Source organism: Podarcis cretensis, assembly GCF_951804945.1.
Source record: "Podarcis cretensis genome assembly, chromosome: 12".
NCBI lineage: Eukaryota > Metazoa > Chordata > Lepidosauria > Squamata > Lacertidae > Podarcis > Podarcis cretensis.
In genome coordinates this window covers 14703833-14724444 of record NC_137181.1, presented here as the reverse complement: position 1 = coordinate 14724444, position 20612 = coordinate 14703833, and the positions used below count along the sequence as shown (strand labels likewise).

The 20612-nt window shown below is 44.1% G+C and overlaps 1 protein-coding gene and 1 long non-coding RNA gene across 2 annotated transcripts in view; both read left to right on the top strand.

Annotated features, from left to right (window-relative positions):
* The window catches only part of LOC307199391, a 194243-nt gene that overhangs the window by 130868 nt on the left and 42763 nt on the right, over window positions 1-20612 (top strand). The gene's annotated exons all lie outside the window — the stretch shown is intronic.
* Window positions 7547-20612, top strand: part of VIPR2 (vasoactive intestinal peptide receptor 2) — a 51508-nt gene continuing 38442 nt past the window's right edge. The window contains exons 1-2 of the mRNA XM_079946963.1: window positions 7547-7741; window positions 15127-15229. Coding sequence (XP_079803089.1) covers window positions 7691-7741; window positions 15127-15229 — 154 coding nt within the window. The 5' untranslated portion in view covers window positions 7547-7690. The remainder of the gene's footprint in view (window positions 7742-15126; window positions 15230-20612) is intronic.

The window sequence follows — 20612 nt, the reverse complement described above, 5'->3', positions numbered from 1 at the left end:
CTACAGCTCCCATCATCCCTAGGTAGCAGAACCAGTGGTCAGGGATGGTGGGAATTGCAGTCCAAAACATTGGGAGACCCTAGTTTGGGAAACACTGGTGTAGAGCAAGGGGAGCTCCCAATGTTGTTCGACTACAACTCCCATCAGCCCCAGCCAGTATGGCCAATGATGAGGAATGATGGGAGTTGTTTTCCCACCATCTAGAGGGCACCATGTTAGCTAGCCCTGGAGTAGAGGCCAAGGCAATGAGAAAAACCAATGGCCTGTTAGGAGCCTGGCCAACAGAGGCAACTAAGGGTCCAATCAAGATGATCTAGCCCAGTGTTTCCCAAGGGATGATGGGAACTGTAGTCCAAAAACAGCTGGAGGCCCAAGGTTGGGAAACACTGATCTAGCCCACTATATTTCGTCTTGAGTGGCAAGTCAAAGCACAGCTCCAGTCCAGAGCACAGAATAGACCTCCATCCTTTTGGCTAGATGTCCAGTTATACTTTCCACAATGTGGCATGTAGGTCCCCTTCTCCTCCTGTTGTGCTCTTCACTATTCCACACTCCTCTTGCATCGTTTGTGGGTGTTTATCTGAGTTGTTTATAGTGGAAGATGAAAGATTTGAAACTGGACTTGTTTATTTAGCAATTATTATGGAAAGTTGTTGCATGGAAACTGTAAACACGGGCATGCATTCATCTTAGGAGTTTGGCAAAGAACAAACGCACATGTCTGCTTCTGGGTCAGCAGAAATAAGGGTTAAAAAAAAGAATACTTTTTTCAATGAAGAAGAAAAAAAACAGGACTGCACAATCCCACAAATGTGGAAACGAGGGGCGGGCAAACTCAAAAACATTGGTTCATGTTTTTAAAAAGTAAGTAAGCACCCTTGTTTTTTAAAAAATAGTATTTGGCAAAACATTTCTTTAGTATTTCAGAATAAGCAAATAATTTACTAAGAGAAAGCTTTTAAAAAACAAATGAAAAAACACCAAATTAGTGATTCACACCCATCTCCTCTGTTGGTTCCCTGCGCCCCTTCCCTACCTAAAAAGGAAAATAAAAATAACCTTTTATTCTTGAGGCAGGGGTGGGGGCTACAGGCAGTGGGCTAGTCTCAATGTAGCAGAGGTAGAAAACTGGATGCTGTTGGACTGCCACTGCTGGGGCTATCAGAGTAAGCATCAGTCAGGTACCCTCCTCCATCATGCAGCCCCATGACTTGTTGAATTACTTTCTGCTGAACTTTGTATCTAAGAGCCTGCGATGTTGTATCTGAAATCCTCACTGCCTCATTTCCCCCCTCCTCCCTTCCAATACCTTTTCCTTTTGTGCTGTGCTTTTAGATTGTAAGCCTGAGAGAAGGGACTGTCTTATTTCTGATCTTTGTAAGCTTGCAAGAGTAAAAGAAAGAAAGAAAAGAGGAGCATTTAAAGGTTTTTTATATATAAAAAAGTCTTAAATAAATGAATAAAATAGAAGCTAGCCATCCCTAGCTTAGACAACATCATAAAGTTGAAACAAAACGATTCCCCTTCCCATTTTTTTATTTTTTTATTTTGCCTTGTCTGCTTAATGCACAGGATGAAGTGAAATTATTCAGATTAAAGCCATTTAAACAGAGAGGCAGCATGGTGATATCAGCCAACAACTGTCTTGGCTCCACAGCAAAGAACAACTCTTCAACCTGTTGCCAGAAGAGAAGACACACACACACACACACACACACACACACACATATATATATCCTGGCTGCGTCCATCTCCCAAACGAAAATACTTGACTTCCTTTTCCATTCTCTTTAATAGACTAATATATCATGTTGTTTAAGTGAAGCTTCCCATTAACGCAGAAGCCAAGTGTATTGCTGCAATATGGACATCAGATTGACCCGGATTACTTGTTCTATAAAGAACGATATATCACTCAGCTCAGCTGCTTTGCAGCCAAAGGCATCGGCAGACCTTATGACTCCATCAACTATTCACATATTTATTTTCATGCACCACCTTTCATAGATTAGGCTTTGTGGCTAATGTTTCACTGGATGCAGAGTGGAGGCTGATCAAATCGAGGCAAGAAACTCAACTGGGTCCCTATCACCAAACTCTATAAGCCAACTGCCTTGGTTGTAATCAATGTCTTCAAATTTGGGATAGATGAGAGAAAATTGTTAAGGGCTGCAAACATTGTAAGGGGCCCCTGACCATTAGGTCCAGTTGTGACCGATTCTGGGGTTGCGGCGTTCATCTCGCTCTATAGGCCGAGGGAGCTGGCGTTTGTCCGCAGACAGCTTCCGGGTCATGTGGCCAGCATGACTAAGCCGCTTCTGGTGAACCAGAGCAGCTCACGGAAACACCGTTTACCTTCCTGCCGGAGCTGTACCTATTTATCTACTTGCACTTTGAGGTGCTTTCGAACTGCTAGGTTGGCAGGAGCAGGGACCGAGCAACGGGAGCTCACCCTGTCGCGGGGATTCAAACCACTGACTTTCTGATCGGCAAGTCCTAGGTTCTGTGGTTAAACCCACAACACCACCCGTGTCCCACAAACATTGTAAATGATAGGTTAATATTCAGAAAGAAGTAATGAGGTAAGCAAATGTTTCCCATCGGTGGGGGGGCGGGGGAACCAAGTGTACAGCTATTGACTGCAGAGTTTTGGATGTTCTCTAGACAGCTTCTCCATGCACCCCGAGTGATATATTTGGTCTGCAAGCCAACAACTGAGGTGAGGGATCAGATGCCGTTCAATGCCAACTTCCATTAGCTTCAAACAGCGTGGCCAGTGGTCAGGGGTTATGGCAGCTGTAATCCAGCAACATATGGAGGGCCACAGGTTCCCTCCCCCTGTAGGGTAGCCACAACCTTCCAGTATTTTCTTATTTTCTTAAAAGATCTGAAGTCAGAAATTTCACAGGTGAATCTTCTTGATAGGAGGAATCACCTGTTCAATATCACATTGTTTCTAAAAACTTAAAGGGGCAGATATCTAGCCATGCATGAGACATGGAGACCCAGGTCTACTATTCGTGTATGTTTTCCATCTTAGGGTTCTAAGCTCCTGTTCCCTTAATAACTTTCCAGCAGGCAGAACTTCCACAGGCACAGTATTTCCCACACTAGAGTATACAAAATGAGCCAGCTGTCTTTCATATCTCTCTCTCTCTCTCTCTCTCTCTCTCTCTCTCTCTCATGCAGCTATCAAAAGGCACTGGCGTTTAGCAACTGCGCTTGGATCAATGGGCAAAGATTCTAAACACTGGATTATCTAGGTTAGATTTTTATTTATAACATCCCCCCACCCCCCCTTGAAAAGGAAAACAAAGGAACACCACTCCAAAAAAGAACCAAAGAGAGGAACAGGAAACAGGATAATGAGAGAAAGGGAGCCCTTAACCTGCTCATGAAAGTTCATCATGTTCTAGATAATGAGTACATTATTTAGAACATGAACAATGGTCAAGAACTTCATTAGCATTCATGATAGGGCTGTGTATAGACCCCTCTGCCCCATCCCAGGACCCCAATCTGGCTTTCCCAGTCACGCTGCCCCATGCTGTCCCAGGACCATACATCCAGCCCTAGGTCAGACCCTAGTTCAATTTGAGAGGAGGGTAATGTTTAGGATGTTTAAACTCTATTTAAATACACAGGTGGGAAGAGACTGTGTAAGTAGCAACAAACACACATTTCATAGTTCTTCATTTTATAATATGATTTAAGACCATTAGTATAGGAAAACAGTGCATAATAATAATAATAAATCAATAATGTACTAAGCATGTAACTGAGGTACTTTGTTCGTCCATTAACTCAGTGATAGAGCATATATATTGTAGCAGCCTCAAACGCAGCATTGTTTGGGAATTCTAACAAACCCAAAAATCAGTCTGGTTTTGAAAGGTTCAGTCTGCCATCTTGGTTTGAAATGATGTCCAGTTGTATCCAAGCACAGACAAAAGCCTGCTCCTTGATCTACATGAAACCGCCAAGTAAAATAAAAATGGTCATAATATTTAAGAGATGTCCCAATGCATAGTGATCAATGAAAAAACTTTCAAAGATAATATAGTATCTGCTTCTATGGCCACAGGTAGTATGCCTCTGAATTCCAGCTGCTGTCAATCGCAGGTGGGGATGAAGTGGTTGCACCCAGGTTCTGTTTGTTGGCTTCCCATGAACATCTGGTTGACTACTGCTGGACAAGATGGGCCATTGGCTTGATCTAGCAGAGCTCTTCTTATGCTCATACATTGCTTCTTCATGTAGAAAACCCAGTGAAAGGACCTCAGCAAGCAGCCTTGAGAAAGATCTCTGCTTGAGCGGCTGTTGTCAATCAAACAGATAGTCCCAGGTTAGACGAACCAGTGAGCTGACAGTGTAAGTTAACTTCCTAAGAGTCCTATTTGATCACTTTTGCTTGCTTGCCTTCAGATTTGCTGTGCTCTGGGAAAGCACAGTTTGCTTGGGAAGAAAAACATATCTGGCAACACCTCTGCCAACCAGCATGCCATAGATCGGCAGGATGCCTTGATGGAATTGGCACTCTAGGCACACCATGGATCAAAGCAGGGACCTGATCAGAAAGAGGTGCAGCCAGCCACATGCCTCATCCATTTCGCTGCATGCTCAAAGCACCCTGCAGCACAAGCAAAGCAGTCTGGAGAGGGAGGCAAATGAAATTACCTTCAGCGCACCATAAATCTGGAACAAGGCTGACGTCAGCACCAGGCATCTCTGGGCGACTGCTAGGGCCCCAAAGCCCTGGAAGGGTCCGCTGTCAAGGCCTGCTCTGCCTCCCTGTTATTTATATTTTTACTGGTCATGAACTCCTGTGGGGCATTGTGGAATGTGAAAGGGATGGCGACTCAGAATTGTTCAGTGCACTTCCACCACAGCCAGGCAAGCTGTCAGAGTTCTCACTGTCCCCCATAGTCCACACACACCAGAGGACACTGTTCTGAGAGACCCCTTTTCCTGAACCTGATTCTGATCTGGAATTCTCTCTGCACTCAAGGCCAGAAAAACGGTGTCATCTTTCATGACAAAGTAACTGGAGAAGGGGGTTGAGATCTACGCCAGACTCGTTGCCACACCCCACATTCCTCCTCTTCCTCCTCAAACACTTCCATTCCATTACTGACGTCTTTCAGTGCAAACTTGGACACTTAGCAAGAACAAAGGGAAGAAACAGAAATTATGCGCATACAGATACTTTCCAAATATTTGGATTCCTGCATAACTTTTCTTATGCGGAGCTCACCACTGGCCAGACCTTCCAGGATAGCTTGTGAATTAGCTCTTCTGAATGTAGTTTTTGACTTGAGAGTTATTTCCCCTATTTTGGGATATGGCTAGATTTCTTGTTGTTAATGAGGATCCAACGCTGGAATCTGGCACCTAGTGCAAATCTCCTGAGTGTACGGGTAGGGAACAAACTCTTACACTCTCATACCAGCCAGCCAATCTAGTTGCAATAAGCCAGCTCCAGTCAGCCAACATTGGAAAAAGGGAATGAGGCTGCATACCAGGGCTGGCCCTATCATGAGGCAGAGTGAAGCAGCTGCCTCGGGTGGCAGATACTGAGTGGCATGGAAGGGACAGAGCTGTGTGTGCCACATGGCGTGGCCTGCCTTGTACCCGCTACGCTAGCCTCCTTCCCTCAAGTACAGTGGAAGATCCATTCCTTTCACTTGTATTGGAGTAAGATTCAACTAGCAGTCAAATTGGCTTTTGGTTGTGTCTTGGGGGAGGGTGCCATCTTGCCCTTCGCTTCAGGCATCAAAATGTCTTCAGCTGGCCCTGCTGCAGACACACTGTACATTTAAAGCTCATGGCTTCCCCCAAAGAGTCCTGAAAACAATAGTTTGCTCCTCACAGAGATGCAGTTCCCAGCACCCTTAACAAACCACAACGTTCAATGTGCTTTAGATGTACGGTGCAGCTGCCACAAATGGCGTCAAGAACATTGGCCCTCAGAAGTGAATGTCAAGTGATCTGTGCATTCTCATGGGCATTCAAAGAATCATAGAAATGTAGAGTTGGAATAGACCTCAAGGGTCATCTAGTTCAACCCCTTGAAATGGAGGAATCTCAGCTAAAGCATCCATAACAGAGGCCATCCAACCTTTGCTTAAAAACCTTCAATGAAGGAGAGTCCACAACCTCCTGGGGAAGACAGTTCCACTGTCAAACAGCTCTTACTATCAGAATTTTCTTCTTGTTGTTTAATCGGAATCTCCTTTCTTGCAACTTGAAGCCACTGGTTTGAGTCCTACGCTCCAGAGCAGGAGAAAACAAGCTTTCTCAATCTTCCATGTGAGATATTTGAAGATGGCTATAATATCTCCTCTCAGTCTTCTCTTTTCCAGGCTAAGCATACCCAGACCTTTCAACCATTCCTTATAAGGCTGGATTTCCAGACCCTTGATCATCTTGGTTGCCCTCCTTTGCACATGTTCCACCTTGTCAACATCCTTCTTAAATTGTGGTGCCCAGAATTGGGCATCGTATTCCAGGTGTGGTCTGACCAAGGCAGAATAGAATGGGACTATGACTTCCCTTGACACCATACTTCTTGACACTGTGCTTCAATACAATCATTAATTGTACGCGTCATACTTGTATCCGATTCTCCTGTCTCCAAGCTCCACAGGAGGACAGTATGCAGTGGCAGACTTTGGGATTTCAAATTTCAGCAGCGCACCTTTGTGGCGCCAAAATTTGGCGCTTCCCTCTTCTCGCCTTCCATTGTTTGTCATTGCTGCAGTGCCCCCTGTGACATCCTCTCAGCTCAGTGTCATGCTCCCCTAAACCCACCTCAGGCCTCCTCTGACATCATCCCATTTGACCTCTTCAATAACCACCCTTTTCTTGCGAGGAATCCTATTTGGAATAAGGGAATTTCCCTTAAAAAAGGGAAAACGTTGACAGCTGTGACCCAGAGAGGTGTAAGCTAGGCTGCAGAATGAAGAGAGACTGTGTACCCCTCATACATTTGAAGGGCGTAGCTATCAAATAAATAAATAAAAACAACTAACTGACACATTGTGTTGCAGATGACTTGGTTCTGCCCCCCCCCCCAACATAAAGCCTGCTCTCCTAAAATAAATCCCGACTATGCCTATGGAAGCACCCCATAAAGAATCTCACAAACTGTAGTTTACTCCTCACAGAGCTACAATTCCCAGCTTCCTTAACAAACTGCAATTCTCAGCTGTTTTGGGGAGGGAGTTGTGGTCCAATAAGTTACCTATCCCTGCCCCTAATCTTAAAATGCCCAACCCCAGAATAAAAATGTAAAATGCATCACCTGTTGTATTTCTGCCTGTCGCGCAGCACGCAAGCAGCAACTCCAGGGCGCCAATGGAAGAACCAGATCGAGGGGAGGAGGAGGAGGAGGAGGAGAGGCAGGAGAAAGCCGGAGGCGGAGAGGAGGAGTCCTGGGTGGGTGAACAGTAGCGCGCAGCCCAGCGTGCCGGGGAGCCAGTCTGGGCTGGGAGGCGACGGAGGCAGGAGCCGCAGTCCGGGCGACGAGGGACCGGGGACTCGTGCGCGCCCGCGGAGTTAGCTGCGCGCCAGCAGACAGGAAGCGCCCGCTCGGCGACCTTATGTTTCTGCTGGGGGGTCTCTGCAGCTTCGGAAGCCCGCGACCCCCGGCCCCGGAGAGCTGATCTTGCCCCTCCGGCACTTGGCTGGGATGAACTTGCCGGCTCTTCTCTTCTCGATCGGTTGGTGGACTTTGGGGCTGGTGAGTAACTCTGGCTTGGTTTGATTTCTTGTGGAGCCCCCCACCCCCGGCACCTGCTTCCCTCACCTGGGTGCTGATATCATAAAGCGGGGTTAGTCTCTGAGCATGTGCAAAGTACCTTTCCCGCAGTTCATCGCTGAGCAACCGCAGGACGCGCGGGCTCCCACGGCGCCCCTTTATTTAAAAAAGGACACAGTGAATGATTTCTCTTTTCTCTCCCTACCCTGCGTTCATAGGATCCCCTTCCTGGGTGACTGCTCTCTTTAGGTTATAGGTGGCCCTCTGTTCTCAAATCGATCCACTTGGATCTTTCACATCGCCAGTAACAAAAGAGGAGCGTGGAGCAAATTCCATAAAATTGTGGGATGAAAGTGTGAGCTTGTTCCCAGTGCTGACTTAGCATGGGAGTCCCCACTGCAGGTGTGACTGGGTGGAAATGGGCCAGAAATGCTCAGCTGCACATGTGAAATATTCCTGGACTTAGGATATAACAGCATTGCTGCTTCACTCATTTAGGCAACAAAGTGTGTGGGACTCACTCACCCTCTATAACCTCCCTGTTTGATAGGCTGGTAACTGATTTGTTGTAACGGATCTTAAGCCCAGTCATAAAAGCAGGTGAATTTGCTTGGTGAACTCTTGAGCATTGTGGATTGTGAGGGGGCAATGAATTGTAGCAATACAGTACATGCTTCACTGCAGATATGACAGGCAAAGCATGACTGAAAAGCAGATTCACTTTTGGATGGAGAGAGGAACCTAGTAAGATCTCAATATTTCAGCATTATAGAAAGAGGAGCCAGACATCTTCTACCCACACCTGTGGCAGGACTATAAAGGATGAAGTACAGCATCACCCATAATTCCTCTGAGGTGTTTCCCGCCTCTGTAAACTTCTGGATCTTACCGTAATTCGTTGAGAAAGATCGGGACAAAGCAGACAGCATGAATTAGTCCTGTCACTGCTGTAAACAGAAGTATTCCTGATGGCAATGCCTCCAGTGCTATTCATGCAGTGGAACTAGCCTCCAGGCTAAATATTATGGTCTGCACCCTCAAGATAATTTTATGCAGATTGGTTTCCCCCTGCAACAAATGTCAAGCATTTTCTCGTCAAAATCAAAATTATTAAGGAATGGCAAATATGTGAAGTCCCCTCCCCCCATTTTTTTTCAGTAGACATTTATAGCTGGAGTGGAAATTCTAGCCTGTACTATTAGTAATTTTGAACATGAAACTTGTGTGTAATAATGATAATTCTGGATCAAGTGCTCCAAAGTTCCAAAAAATAATTAAAAAGGCAGTCTTTTCTTTGCCATGCCGTCTGGGAACCATATCTATGCCACCTTGCGTTTTGTGACAGAAGAAAAGCATGGGTGTAAGTGTAAGAACATACATAATAAATACTTGTGTTTTGACACTGCACATCAGGAAGCAGCTGGAAAGCTGCTGCAGGTGGGTATCTTAATATTAGTGCAAGGAATGTGAGACTCACCTTGCAAAGCTTCTGGGACATACAGTCCAGTTCGCACATCTCGTATACCAACACCCAGTATTGGACTTCAAACATTGTTGCACCTAAAGCAAAAAGACATAACAATGCCTACTGGTTTTGATTATTATTATTTTAATGATGCACAGAAATGGAGGAAGAAAAAATATTCCCCTTTTGAACCTCCTGCTTTGTGGTACTTAATGGCAAAGCCACTTCATTAATTCATGGTCTTTCTAATCTTAGAAATGCTTTTGCACATCTTTTCAAATTACTAGTTGGGAGGAAAAGCCTTGGGGGCTGCTGCAGACATTATAGTTTGCATGCAGAATTCAGTCTTATTACTTGGAAGTGTGTTGCAAGTGTGTGTGTTTTTCTATTGAGCTTGTTGACCAGACATTGGCTAGTAAGGACAAAAAGAATAGTCATGCAATTTTCGCTCCATTCTGTTCGGAGTCCCTTCTTTCCCCTACATTGTCACCTCTTTCTTCCAAAGCATTTATCCTCACAACAACCCTATGAGAGAAGCATAGAATTTAGAGTTGGAATATGTGTGAATGCTGCTGAGAAGGATTGAAAGTGGTTTTTTTAATCAACTTGTGGTCAGTTTAGTTTTTTTTATTGCACGCACTCACCACTTTAATAGAAACAGCCCTTTAAACTTCACCCATGGAAAACGTAAAAGGCAGGCTACCCCAAAGCATTCAGTACTCCTTAGAGGTTCTGAGACATTTTCTTTGCAGACCTGAAAGAAAAGTTATTCTACACCCTCCTAGCCATGACTGCAGTGCTTTTCTGATAAGGAATTTTACTTCCTGCGCCCCAATGTTTTGGCATGCATGCCTATGCTTGTGTTTATCAATAGGATTCACGTATTCACAAATCCACACACTTTTCTTTTCACTTTTCAGTAAAATGAACAGTGTGTCCATAGAAAGCTTCGGATCGATAGGGTTTATTGAGTTTATCAATAGGATTCAAAGGTAAAGGGAATTTTTAAGAGTATTTTTTTTAAAAAAAAAATACAGGAATATATAATATGCCCAAAGGAAGCTAATGTTTAAAAATGCATGGCTTCTTGTTTTGAGCTTTATATCTTCCTGTTTGCTCTTTTGGCTTCTTCTTGCCTCCTAGACTTCTGCTTTGTTCTTAACTTTCTTTTCAAATCCTTCCGATATCTCCCTCACACTTTCTCTCCCAGGTGATCATTTGCACTCTGGAAAACACAGGGCAAACCCTGGATGAGGAGCTGTTTTGTAAACAGAAGCATGTGTTTGCAATCACAGGCATCATGCAGAAGAATGGCAGAAATAAAGCAGTTTGCTAAGTGCTCCTGCAGAAGCAAACCCATGTATATAATGTGTGAAGTGACCCAAAGCCCTTGTTTTAAGTTAGGTGTAAAGGTAAAGAACCCCTGACAGTTAAGTCCAGTCACGAACAACTCTGGGGTTGCGGCGCTCATCTCGCTTTACTGGCCGAGGGAGCCGACGTTTGTCCGCAGACAGTTTTTCTAGGTCATGTGGCCAGCATGACTAAGCCACTTCTGGCGAAACCAGAGCAGCGCACAGAAATGCCGTTTACCTTCCCGATGGAGCAATACCTATTTATCTACTTGCACTTTGATGTACTTTTGAACTGCTAGGTTGGCAGAAGCTGGGACAGAGCAACGGGAGCGCACACCATCGCGGGGATTTGAACCGCCAACCTTCCGATCAGCAAGCCCTAGGCTCAGTGGTTTAGACCACAGCACCACCCATGTCCCTAAGTTATATTATGTAGCTTGGCTTTTTAACTCCTCTATTTTCACGTGTTCGCTTTCCCTTCTGTTTTATAATGAACATGTGGAGCTGCTTTCTAGTGAGGTCATTGGTCTGTTTAGCCTAGCATTCCTTATTCTGACTGGATCTTGGAATGCCATATGGGTGAATCATCCCTGTGAGTCCTCATCTCTCCATCAGTCCTCTGCAAAGGTTTATGCCACACATCACCTGTGTGTGTTTGTGATGCCCAGCGGAAAAAAATGCAGGCAATGTTGTTACTCTGGCACAGCAGTTTTTCCACATTCCTGATTCCTGACTGTTTTATTGCAACATACTATAGGATCAAGTCTTCCAGGACTTGGAAGTAGTTAAGTGTGATTTATCCAACTGCTGTGTTGCCAGGCTAATCTTCTCTATATTGTTCCAATTTTAGTATATGTGCTGCCGAACTGAGCAAAATTGAACTGCTGTTTAATTCGCACATCAGGTGGAATTGCATAAAAGGACCTTGCAGCAGCAGGGAACCACCTGTTATTAACCAAGCTTGGTAAATGATGCCAGTTAAAAATGTTGGATTGTTTCCAAATGGCTTATTTTCCCTATCCCTGAAAGGTGTTTTTTCTTCTTTACAATAGTGAACTATTAATGGCCGCAGTTCATCCTATGCGATGGCTTGTAGAATGCCAATTTGTATTCCCTACTTTCCAAAATCATCATTTCCCCCCTAAATGTGCATAAGGAAATAACTCCAGACTCCAAGCACGCAACACTGTGAATTCATTAGATCACTTGGTGCCTAAAGGCCTTTCATAAAGTGCATATGATTCAAACTGGCTTATTTGTTGGAAAATGAACGCTTTTGCACAATGCAGGACGCCTGGAATAAAGCGAGCGGGGGCATTGCACATCTTCTGCAATTTCCGCAGCTGATGTATATCTTTCAAACAGCGCCCTGAGCTTCATTGCTAAATCACTGTTTAGAGAACATTTAAATCATGTGATTTAAAGATTCTAAAAAAGAATATTTTTAGACATTTGTTTAATCGACAAATGATAAACACTGAGAATTAAAGTTCACTAGTGGTACACAAAGCTGCATCTATGTTTCGTTTTGTGATTCTCATAAGTAATCTTAATAAGAACCTGCAGGATCAGGCCAGTAATCCACCTACTCCAGCATCCTGTTCTCACAGTGGCCAACCAGAGCAAGCAGGATGTGAGCAAGTCGTATTCAGAAGCGTTACTGCCTCTATGAATTTGTCTAATCCTCTTTTAAAGCCATCCGCCTTGCTGGCCATCGCTGCTTTCCGTGGGAACGAGTTCCATAGTTCATCTGCTGCATGAGAAAGAAATGTCTTTTATCTGCCCTGAATCTTCCAATCTCCACTGGATGCACACAAATTCTAGCCCCATGCAAGAGAGAGAGAAACTATTCTCTGTACACCTTCAGTCCTAAAAGGAACTGGGCCACACATTAGAACATTGTGATCCAAGAAAGATACTTGGAAAAGGAAACTAGCATTAGAAACCACTATTTTTTCATGGTTGCCATACTTTCCCCTCAGCACTGCACCTGTGCATAAATATAACAAGGCTTATATATTTAATGTTATGGCTGAAGACCAAATTGTGGTTAATCTCAGTCTACACTGTTTAGAAGCAGGTTCGTTTCAATACATTAGAGTTAAGACTAACCACTGTTTGTTGGGTTCAGATATTGGTGGTGGTGGTGATGATGATGAATTTCATTTCTATACCACTTTATATTTCCAAGAAAAAATCTCAAACATGTCCACAGTCTTTGTGGCAATGCTAAGGGCAGGGCAGGGAGGAAGAGTATGTGAGCTCAGATAGAGGCTAGAATTGTTCTTGTCACAATAAACCATGGTTTGGTTGCGTATTGTGGTACTTTACGCAGGGGGTCAGCAAGCTAAGGCCCATGGGTTGGAAGAGGCCGGTGGCGGTCATTTGACCGGCCCCCGAGCTGCCCCTGAACTGAGTTGCCCGTTCTCGTGCTGCGCTAAACAGGCGCATGGGGACTCGCTTCTGTGGCGCCAAAAATCGCGTCTGCACAGACGCAGATACTAAAAATCACAGGCGCGCGCGCGCAATCCAGCCCACAGAGGGAACTCCATGGGACCGATCTGGCCCAGGCAAGATACACCTTGTTGACCCCTGCCTTAACGCAACCAATGAACCATTCCAGTTCAGAAGAATAATTAATACAAAGACTTGCACATTATACTGGGTTTTCCCACTGCACAGCATTTAAGAAATAAGATGTACGAGGAAAGGGGAGAAGAATAAAAAGTCATCACATTAAAATTTGTGATACTGTACTTTGTTCTTATCACACTAGATGGGTTCTCTTCCACCCTGCTCCATAGTTAGCCAGGTTCTCTTTTGATAACAAAAATGTACATGTCCTTCATTTATAATAATGTTCAAGTTGCTCTGAAAAGCTGTGAGTCACTTCAATCAATATTTTCAAATATCCCTGTGGTGACTAGTGATTGCCAACTGTAGTGGCATTGTTCACTGGGGAATGTTCAAGGCAGTAATCAAGGATGTTTCTTTGTAGAGAAGAGTGAGGTTTTCAAAGTTCCCATTGACATTGCTTGGGAGCCACCAGGCTGCCAACATTTAAAGCCCAGTTTGGGGAACCTTAGGTGCTGACAAGGTAGTAAACGCAGCAGTTAAGAGACTGAATGGTGAACCAGAAAGTCAGCGGCTTGAATTTTGTTTCTGCCATTGCGTCTTTAGCCACAATGCCTTGACCTCAGCCCCCTGGGAGATACCCTGTGGCCACTACTGGCACCTGGTTGTGGAGGCCAGAGCTCAAACAAAGGCATTAATGAGCCTCAGTGGAAACTGTTAAACCAAAGATGGTCCTCTGCTGAGTCAATGCTTGCAGCTGGATCTTCCTTGTATTCCCAAGTAAGGTTGTTCCTCCCATATAGATCTTTCCCTCCAAGTAGACCTCTGGTGAAAGAGCCTTCTGGAAGCCAACTAGGCTATGCACTGGGTCTAGTGACACCTTTGCTCCTGAGGCCTAGAGGGTGATGCAGACTTGGGTGATGAATTGAGGACTTGGGTTAAGGTTGGAGGAGTTATTGAGGGGCCTAGGTGAGGCATCCCTGTACAGTGGTACCTCAGGTTAAGTACTTAATTCATTCCGGAGGTCCGTACTTAACCTGAAACTGTTCTTAACCTGAAGCACCACTTAAGCTAATGGGACCTCCTGCTGCTGCCACGCTGCCGGAGCCCTATTTCTGTTCTCATCCTGAAGCAAAGTTCTTAACCTGAAGCACTATTTCTGGGTTATCGGAGTCTGTAACCTGAAGCGTATGTAACCGGAAGCGTATGTAACCTGAGGTACCACTGTAATGGGATTATTCAGGCTACCTTGGACAGCAGCAGGTTCTTCCATATCTTTCTTTGGAGCTGTGCTCCGTGCCTAGAGAGATTTCCCTAGGATCTGGGCTGGAGAAGTTAATGACTCCCTGTTGTCAAGTAATGTGTTGCTTTACTAACTTTTTCAACCTGCAACATCAGACAGTTACCCATTAAAATGAAAAACCACAGCTTTCATAGCTGGTAATCACTACCTTCTTAGCACGTCAAGGATTCCTCAGTTTCTGCTATAGAACTAAAATATATGTTTTGATACCAGTGGTTGTTTTCAGGCCAAATGGCATTGGGTTGTGCCCAGTGCTAACCTTATTCAGAGTAGTCCCATTGAAATGAATGAAATCTTGATGTAAACTGCTCTTACGGTAGATTTCATATATTTTGGCATGCACCGTGATTTGCATGTAAATTGTTATTTCTTTGCTACACGTGCCTTCTGAGGAGTAATGCTACATTCTAATGACACTTGGAATCAAAGGGTCTGTTGGTTAGGGAGATTTAGTTTTTTTCCAGTCAGTCAGTTTATTTGTTACAGTGGTTCTCTGCACATTTGTTTGCTGAGTGAGGGTAATAGTGTAATGCAATTGTATCGGCATACTTTATTCAGCCTATAACTTCCAATGCTAATGTATTTACTTGTTCTTGAAAAACCTAATAAAAATGATTAGGTGTGCTTAGTGTTATGAATATATTTCAGTCATGTTCTTTGTTCACTTCAACAGGTAAATGGGATTCACCCAGAATGCAGATTGCAGCTGGAGCTTCATAAAGAGGAAATAAGGTGCCTGGAGCTTTTAAAAAATGCCAAAACCGTGGGTTTTAAAGGTAAGAAGACAACTTAGAGAGTGAAAAGAAAAGAGTGATTCACTCGTGTAGCCTTGCAAATAAGTCCACAAAAGCTACTGGCCTGCAAATGGAAGGAGCCTGTTAAGATTCTCGTAGCCTCCATTTCCATGCTGGCTGCAAATGAAAGGAAGGTCCCTTCTCTTTTTTCTTTTTTAAAAATAATTTGTATTGATTTTAACATATAAATTATAAAATGTACCACAAAACTTATCACTTATACAATCTTTTCAGACTTCCATCAGCACCTCTGATGATCCACCATTTTATTCACTTCTTATACATTTCTTAACTTTATATTGCCTCTTAACAAATTATCCTTCCCCTTATCCATTTTTGCAATACTTCCAATAATACTCCTCACAAAACTTCTTGCAAACCTACAAACGTTGTCTGATCTTTTCAAATAGTTTGTAAATTTACTCCAGTCTTCCGTGAATTTCTGGTCCCGCCGGTTTCGAATTCTTCCTGTTAGTTTATTTAGTTCTGCAGAGTCCATTAACTTCATCCTCCATTCTTCAATCGTCGGTAATTCTTCTTGCTTCCATTTTTGGGCCAATAATATTCTTGCTGCTAGGAAGGTCCCTTCTCTTGGCCAGCATTGACATGGGACAGCGTTATCCACCACCCCCTCTGCCAGCCTGCTGTATTTCCATGATTACTTACTGTAATTAGTAAATTACTTTTATTTTATTCCATTACACGTAAAATAAACGTACAAAAACAAATGTAAAAATACAAAAATATCAGAAATGACAAAGAAGTGACTCATCCATTTTCTTAAATTTGTCAACAAAATCAGAAGATGTGAGGGGACATCTGTTGGTAGAAACATTTAGATGTCCCTATTTCCTGCATATGGTGCCACAGAGTCCTGGAAGATAGTTGTGCTGGTATAAATGATAGAATCTGACCACACAGTATAAAAAATGTTATGGGTCTTCTAAGCCTTTGGAAACCTTTATATTTTCTGCCCTTGCCAGGTTCCATTCACTTTCATACCACAGAGATATCTGAAGGTCTTCCACTTTCGTGCTGTCAATATCCTAGCTGCTGCCAGAAGCCACAACACTAATTCTTTAGCTTGCAGTTTTTGACTATGACCATCTCATATATTTAGAAGTGAGCACTGTGGGATCATTTGTCTGGTAGTCTTTGAGACAGTATATACACATTAGACCAGAACTCTTTCACCAGTGGACACTGCCACCATAAATGAAAAGATATTCCTAATGCCCCAATGTTGACATTCTACCCCTCCAAGGGCAGGAGCAATGGGGAGCAGCAAATGGCACAATAGTAGGTCCCTTATGGGAATATCGGAAGCTGCCTTGTACCAAATCAGACCATTGGGCCATCTAGCTAGGGTTGTCCCTACCAGTAGGCAGAATGAGGCAGGCGCTTTAGATGGCAGATAGCTGAGGGGCAGGCAACAGTGAGGTGTTGGAGAACAACTGTGTGCTAAGCAATTTGTTCTGTGCCTCTGAGGTAGCCTTGGTGGAAGATGTTTTCCCATCACCAGTGCTGAAATCAGATTAAAAGTTGGTTTTGGTCCATGGAAGAAGGTGGGTGATGCCGTCTTCATCTCACACAGCAAATTGAGCTCGCTCTGCATATAGTTCAGTACTGTCTACACTGAGTCTACCAGATGCTGTTGTACTACAACTCCATCATCCCTGACCTGTCTGAGGATCATGGGAGCTGTAGTCCAGTAACTGTGGCTGAAGAACTTAGTTGTAGGGCTATACTTAGACTCTGCAGGAGTTCCTTGCACTACGTGAAGATGTTTGGATTTTTTAAAATGATAAAATGTCCTATGGGGCAATGATTACATTTTTAAGATGAGGAGAAAGCGCTTGGAAGGAGGCAGTTGATTCCATTCCTTTCCTGTCTATGCTTTTAAAACAATTTTTCACTATGGCTTTAAGTGCAATGGAACAGAAGATTATCAAAAAGCAAATACAGAAGTGAAACATTTCCCACAAGTCAGTGCCTCAACCAAGGCCATCTGCTCACAGTGTAAATAAATGATCTTTCATTCTTCTCAGTAGGGAGACAATAAATACAGCAAAGGGTTTGAAACAGAAAAGTAAACACATATCTGCCTGTAAAAGAAAATGGATCAGTAGCAATGAATTGAATTAGACTAGATGCTGTGAGTCAGAATTTTAAAAGAGTCTGTTATAGGATTTCTTTTTTAATTGGCAAGGATATCTTTATTTGACAAGGATTATAAGGTTGCCAGCCAATTGGAAGGGTGGGTTGAGAGCCAATACAAGCCTGCAGGTTCCTTACAATCACAGAGAAAATGAGAAAGCCTAATTGCTGTGCTAGTTTACTTTATTTATTTTCAGTTTAATTGTTGTATTTATATTCAGTAGCCCTGTAAGATGGGTTAGGCCAAGAAATATAGCAACTGGCACAAGGTAACCCAGTAAGCTTCTTGACTGAGTGAGGATTTGAATTTGGGTCTCCCTAGTCCTAGGTCTAGTGATGTATGGAAGTGAGAGCTGGACCATAAAGAAGGCTGATCACCAACGAATGGATGCTTTTGAATTATGGTGCTGGAGGAGACTCCTGAGAGTCCCATGGACTCTCCATTCTGAAGGAAATCAGCCCTGAGTGCTCACTGGAAGGAAAGATTGTGAAGCTGAGGCTCCAATACTTTGGCCACCTCATGAGAAGAGAAGACTCCCTGGAAAAGACCCTGATGTTGGGAAAGATGGAGGGCACAAGGAGAAGGGGGCAACAGAGGACGAGATGGTTGGACAGTGTTCTCAAAGCTACCAGCATGAGTTTGACCAAACTGCGGGAGGCAGTGGAAGACAGGAGTGCCTGGCGTGCTCTGGTCCATGGGGACACGACTAAACGACTAAACAGGTCTAGGTCACATTCATACCATATGTTTAAATGCTATGAAACTACTTTTAACAGTCATTGCTCCCCCCCCCCCCCAAATCCTGGGAGCTGTAGTTTAAGGGTGTTGTGTTCCCTGGGAACAGGGATTGACTGTTCGCACCAGCACTTGTCCTGCAAACCAGGATCTCAAGCCAGGATTTGATGCTAGTATGGATGAAATGATAAACTATGGTTTGTTTCAAAGCAGGATCAGTGTGCAGTAGGATAAGTATGTGAACTGAGACTCCTCACTGCTTATTCACGTAATGCCAAACCATGGTTTAGTGTTCTGTTTAAATGGAACGTCTAAACGTCTAACTCATTCAATCATGGCATTTGCTGGCTTGAAAGCGTATCTGACTGCAGCAAAGCTAAATGCTTCAGTGAGCATTTTTAAAAGGACATGGAAGTGCTAGGAAACTAGGGGGGGGGGTGTGACCTCCTGCCCATAACGTGTCCTATTTATAGAGCACACAATAATTGCTTTAGTTGAGACCGTGGGGAACTTTGTTTTAAACGGAGATGCAATCGTGTTGCTTTTATGGTTTGCTACAGGTCCAAAAACTGTGTGGATTACCTCGTATAGATTTCAGGATTAGAGCATGCTTAGCAATCACAAAGCCCTCAGCAAGCTAACAATTCCAGAGATGAAGTTGAAGGATTTATCTAAGCACTGACTTCTCTACCTTCCGCCCACAAGAGAACTGTTAAAGGCAAACACTGCTGGAAGTCCCTGGAACTTCTAAGTACTTTAGAAGATACCTGCTGGATCTGATCAAAGACCCATCTAGTCCATCTTTGGCCAACCACATGCCTATGGGAAGCTCACAAGCAGGGCATGAATGCAATAGCTCTCCCCTGCTTATCACCTCCCTCAACTGATATTCAGAGGCATACCCCTTTTCAGACTTGAGGTAATATCTAGGCATCGTGCCAAGTAGCCATCAATACCTTCTCCTCCATGAAATCTGTCTTAATCCCTGTTCAGAGCTGTACAAATTGGCGGCCATCACCTTGTGGGAACAGATTCCGCACTTTAACTATATGCTGCGCGAAAAAGATAGCCCTGTCATTTGCCCCCGGCTCTTCCGAAGAAGAGTGGAACACAAATTCTCCTCTCTGCCAACCCTCACCGACAGCTTTAATTGCTGTGTAGCATAACCCTATCCCTGTTGACTCAGAAGTAAGCCCCCAGAAGTGGGGTATGCTATCAGGTTAAGTGTGTATGGGATGGGAGTTTAGGAGGGTAATCCTATAGAGGGGGGGGGAGGAGAATCCATAACAGAGTTCCTGTTACTTACTACCCCTGTGGCCAGAACAGAAAAATATGCTTTCCCCTTTTGTTTCTTTAATTTGATTTAAAAAAAAAAACTAACAGAAGGGAAATTAGCCCTTGCTTTGGGCATCTTAAAGAAATTAGGGTGTTTTGGACCCAGGGCCACTCTGCAAGTGCCCTGATTTAGACACTACTACCAGCAAAACACGGAGCGCGGGTGGCGCTGTGGGTTAAACCTCAGAGCCTAGGACTTGCCGATAAGAAGGTCGGTGGTTCAAATCCCCACTACAGGGTGAGCTCCTGTTGCTCGGTCCCTGCTCCTGGCAACCTAGCAGTTCGAAAGCACGTCAAAGTGCAAGTAGATAAATAGGTCCCGCTCTAGCAGGAAGGTAAACGGTGTTTCCGTGTGCTGCTCTGGTTCGCCAGAAGCGGCTTAGTCATGCTGGCCACATGACCCAGAAGCTATACACCGGCTCCCTCGGCCAATAAAGCAGATGAGCGCCGCAACCCCAGGGTCAGTCACGACTGGTTAACTTTACCTTTACCAGCAAAACACCCACAGCAGGTAAAGTTTTCCATGCCAGTGAAGTTTTCTGCCAGCATTCTGGTGTCCTCCAAAGTACAGGTGTGTTCCTGCCTTTGCATCTCCTCTTTCCTAGTGAAGTAGCAGTTATAGCAGGGATGGGAAAACTATTGGACTACATCTGCCGTTGTCCCTGAGCACCGGCCATGTTGACTGGGGCTGATGGGAGTTGGAGCCCAACAACAGCTGGTTCCCCATCCTTGATTCCTAATGTCCATCAGCCAGGCTTCCAGCTAAGATAGGACTTCTCTGCTGGTTGTTTTAAAAGCCATTTGGGGAGTTTGGTATGAACAGTGCTTTTTTCTGGGGGGGATGTAGAGGGACACATATCCCTAAACATTTTGTGAATTTTTGTCCTTTTGTCCATTTACTGTATTTATTTTTCTTGAATCAAAATGAGAGTACCCCTAAACATTTTTTAATAAAAAAAAAGCACTGGGTATGAATGTTGCTTAAAGGGAAGCTGCCCGTTAGTATACATGTGCTTGTATCTTGATGGAGCCAATGTAACCCCCACATTAGACAGAGTTTTCAGGCATGTTTATGTCTCCCCAGAGCTACCACTATTTCCCCCCTTAAAGTGATTCAAGAAGCAACACAACGCAGCT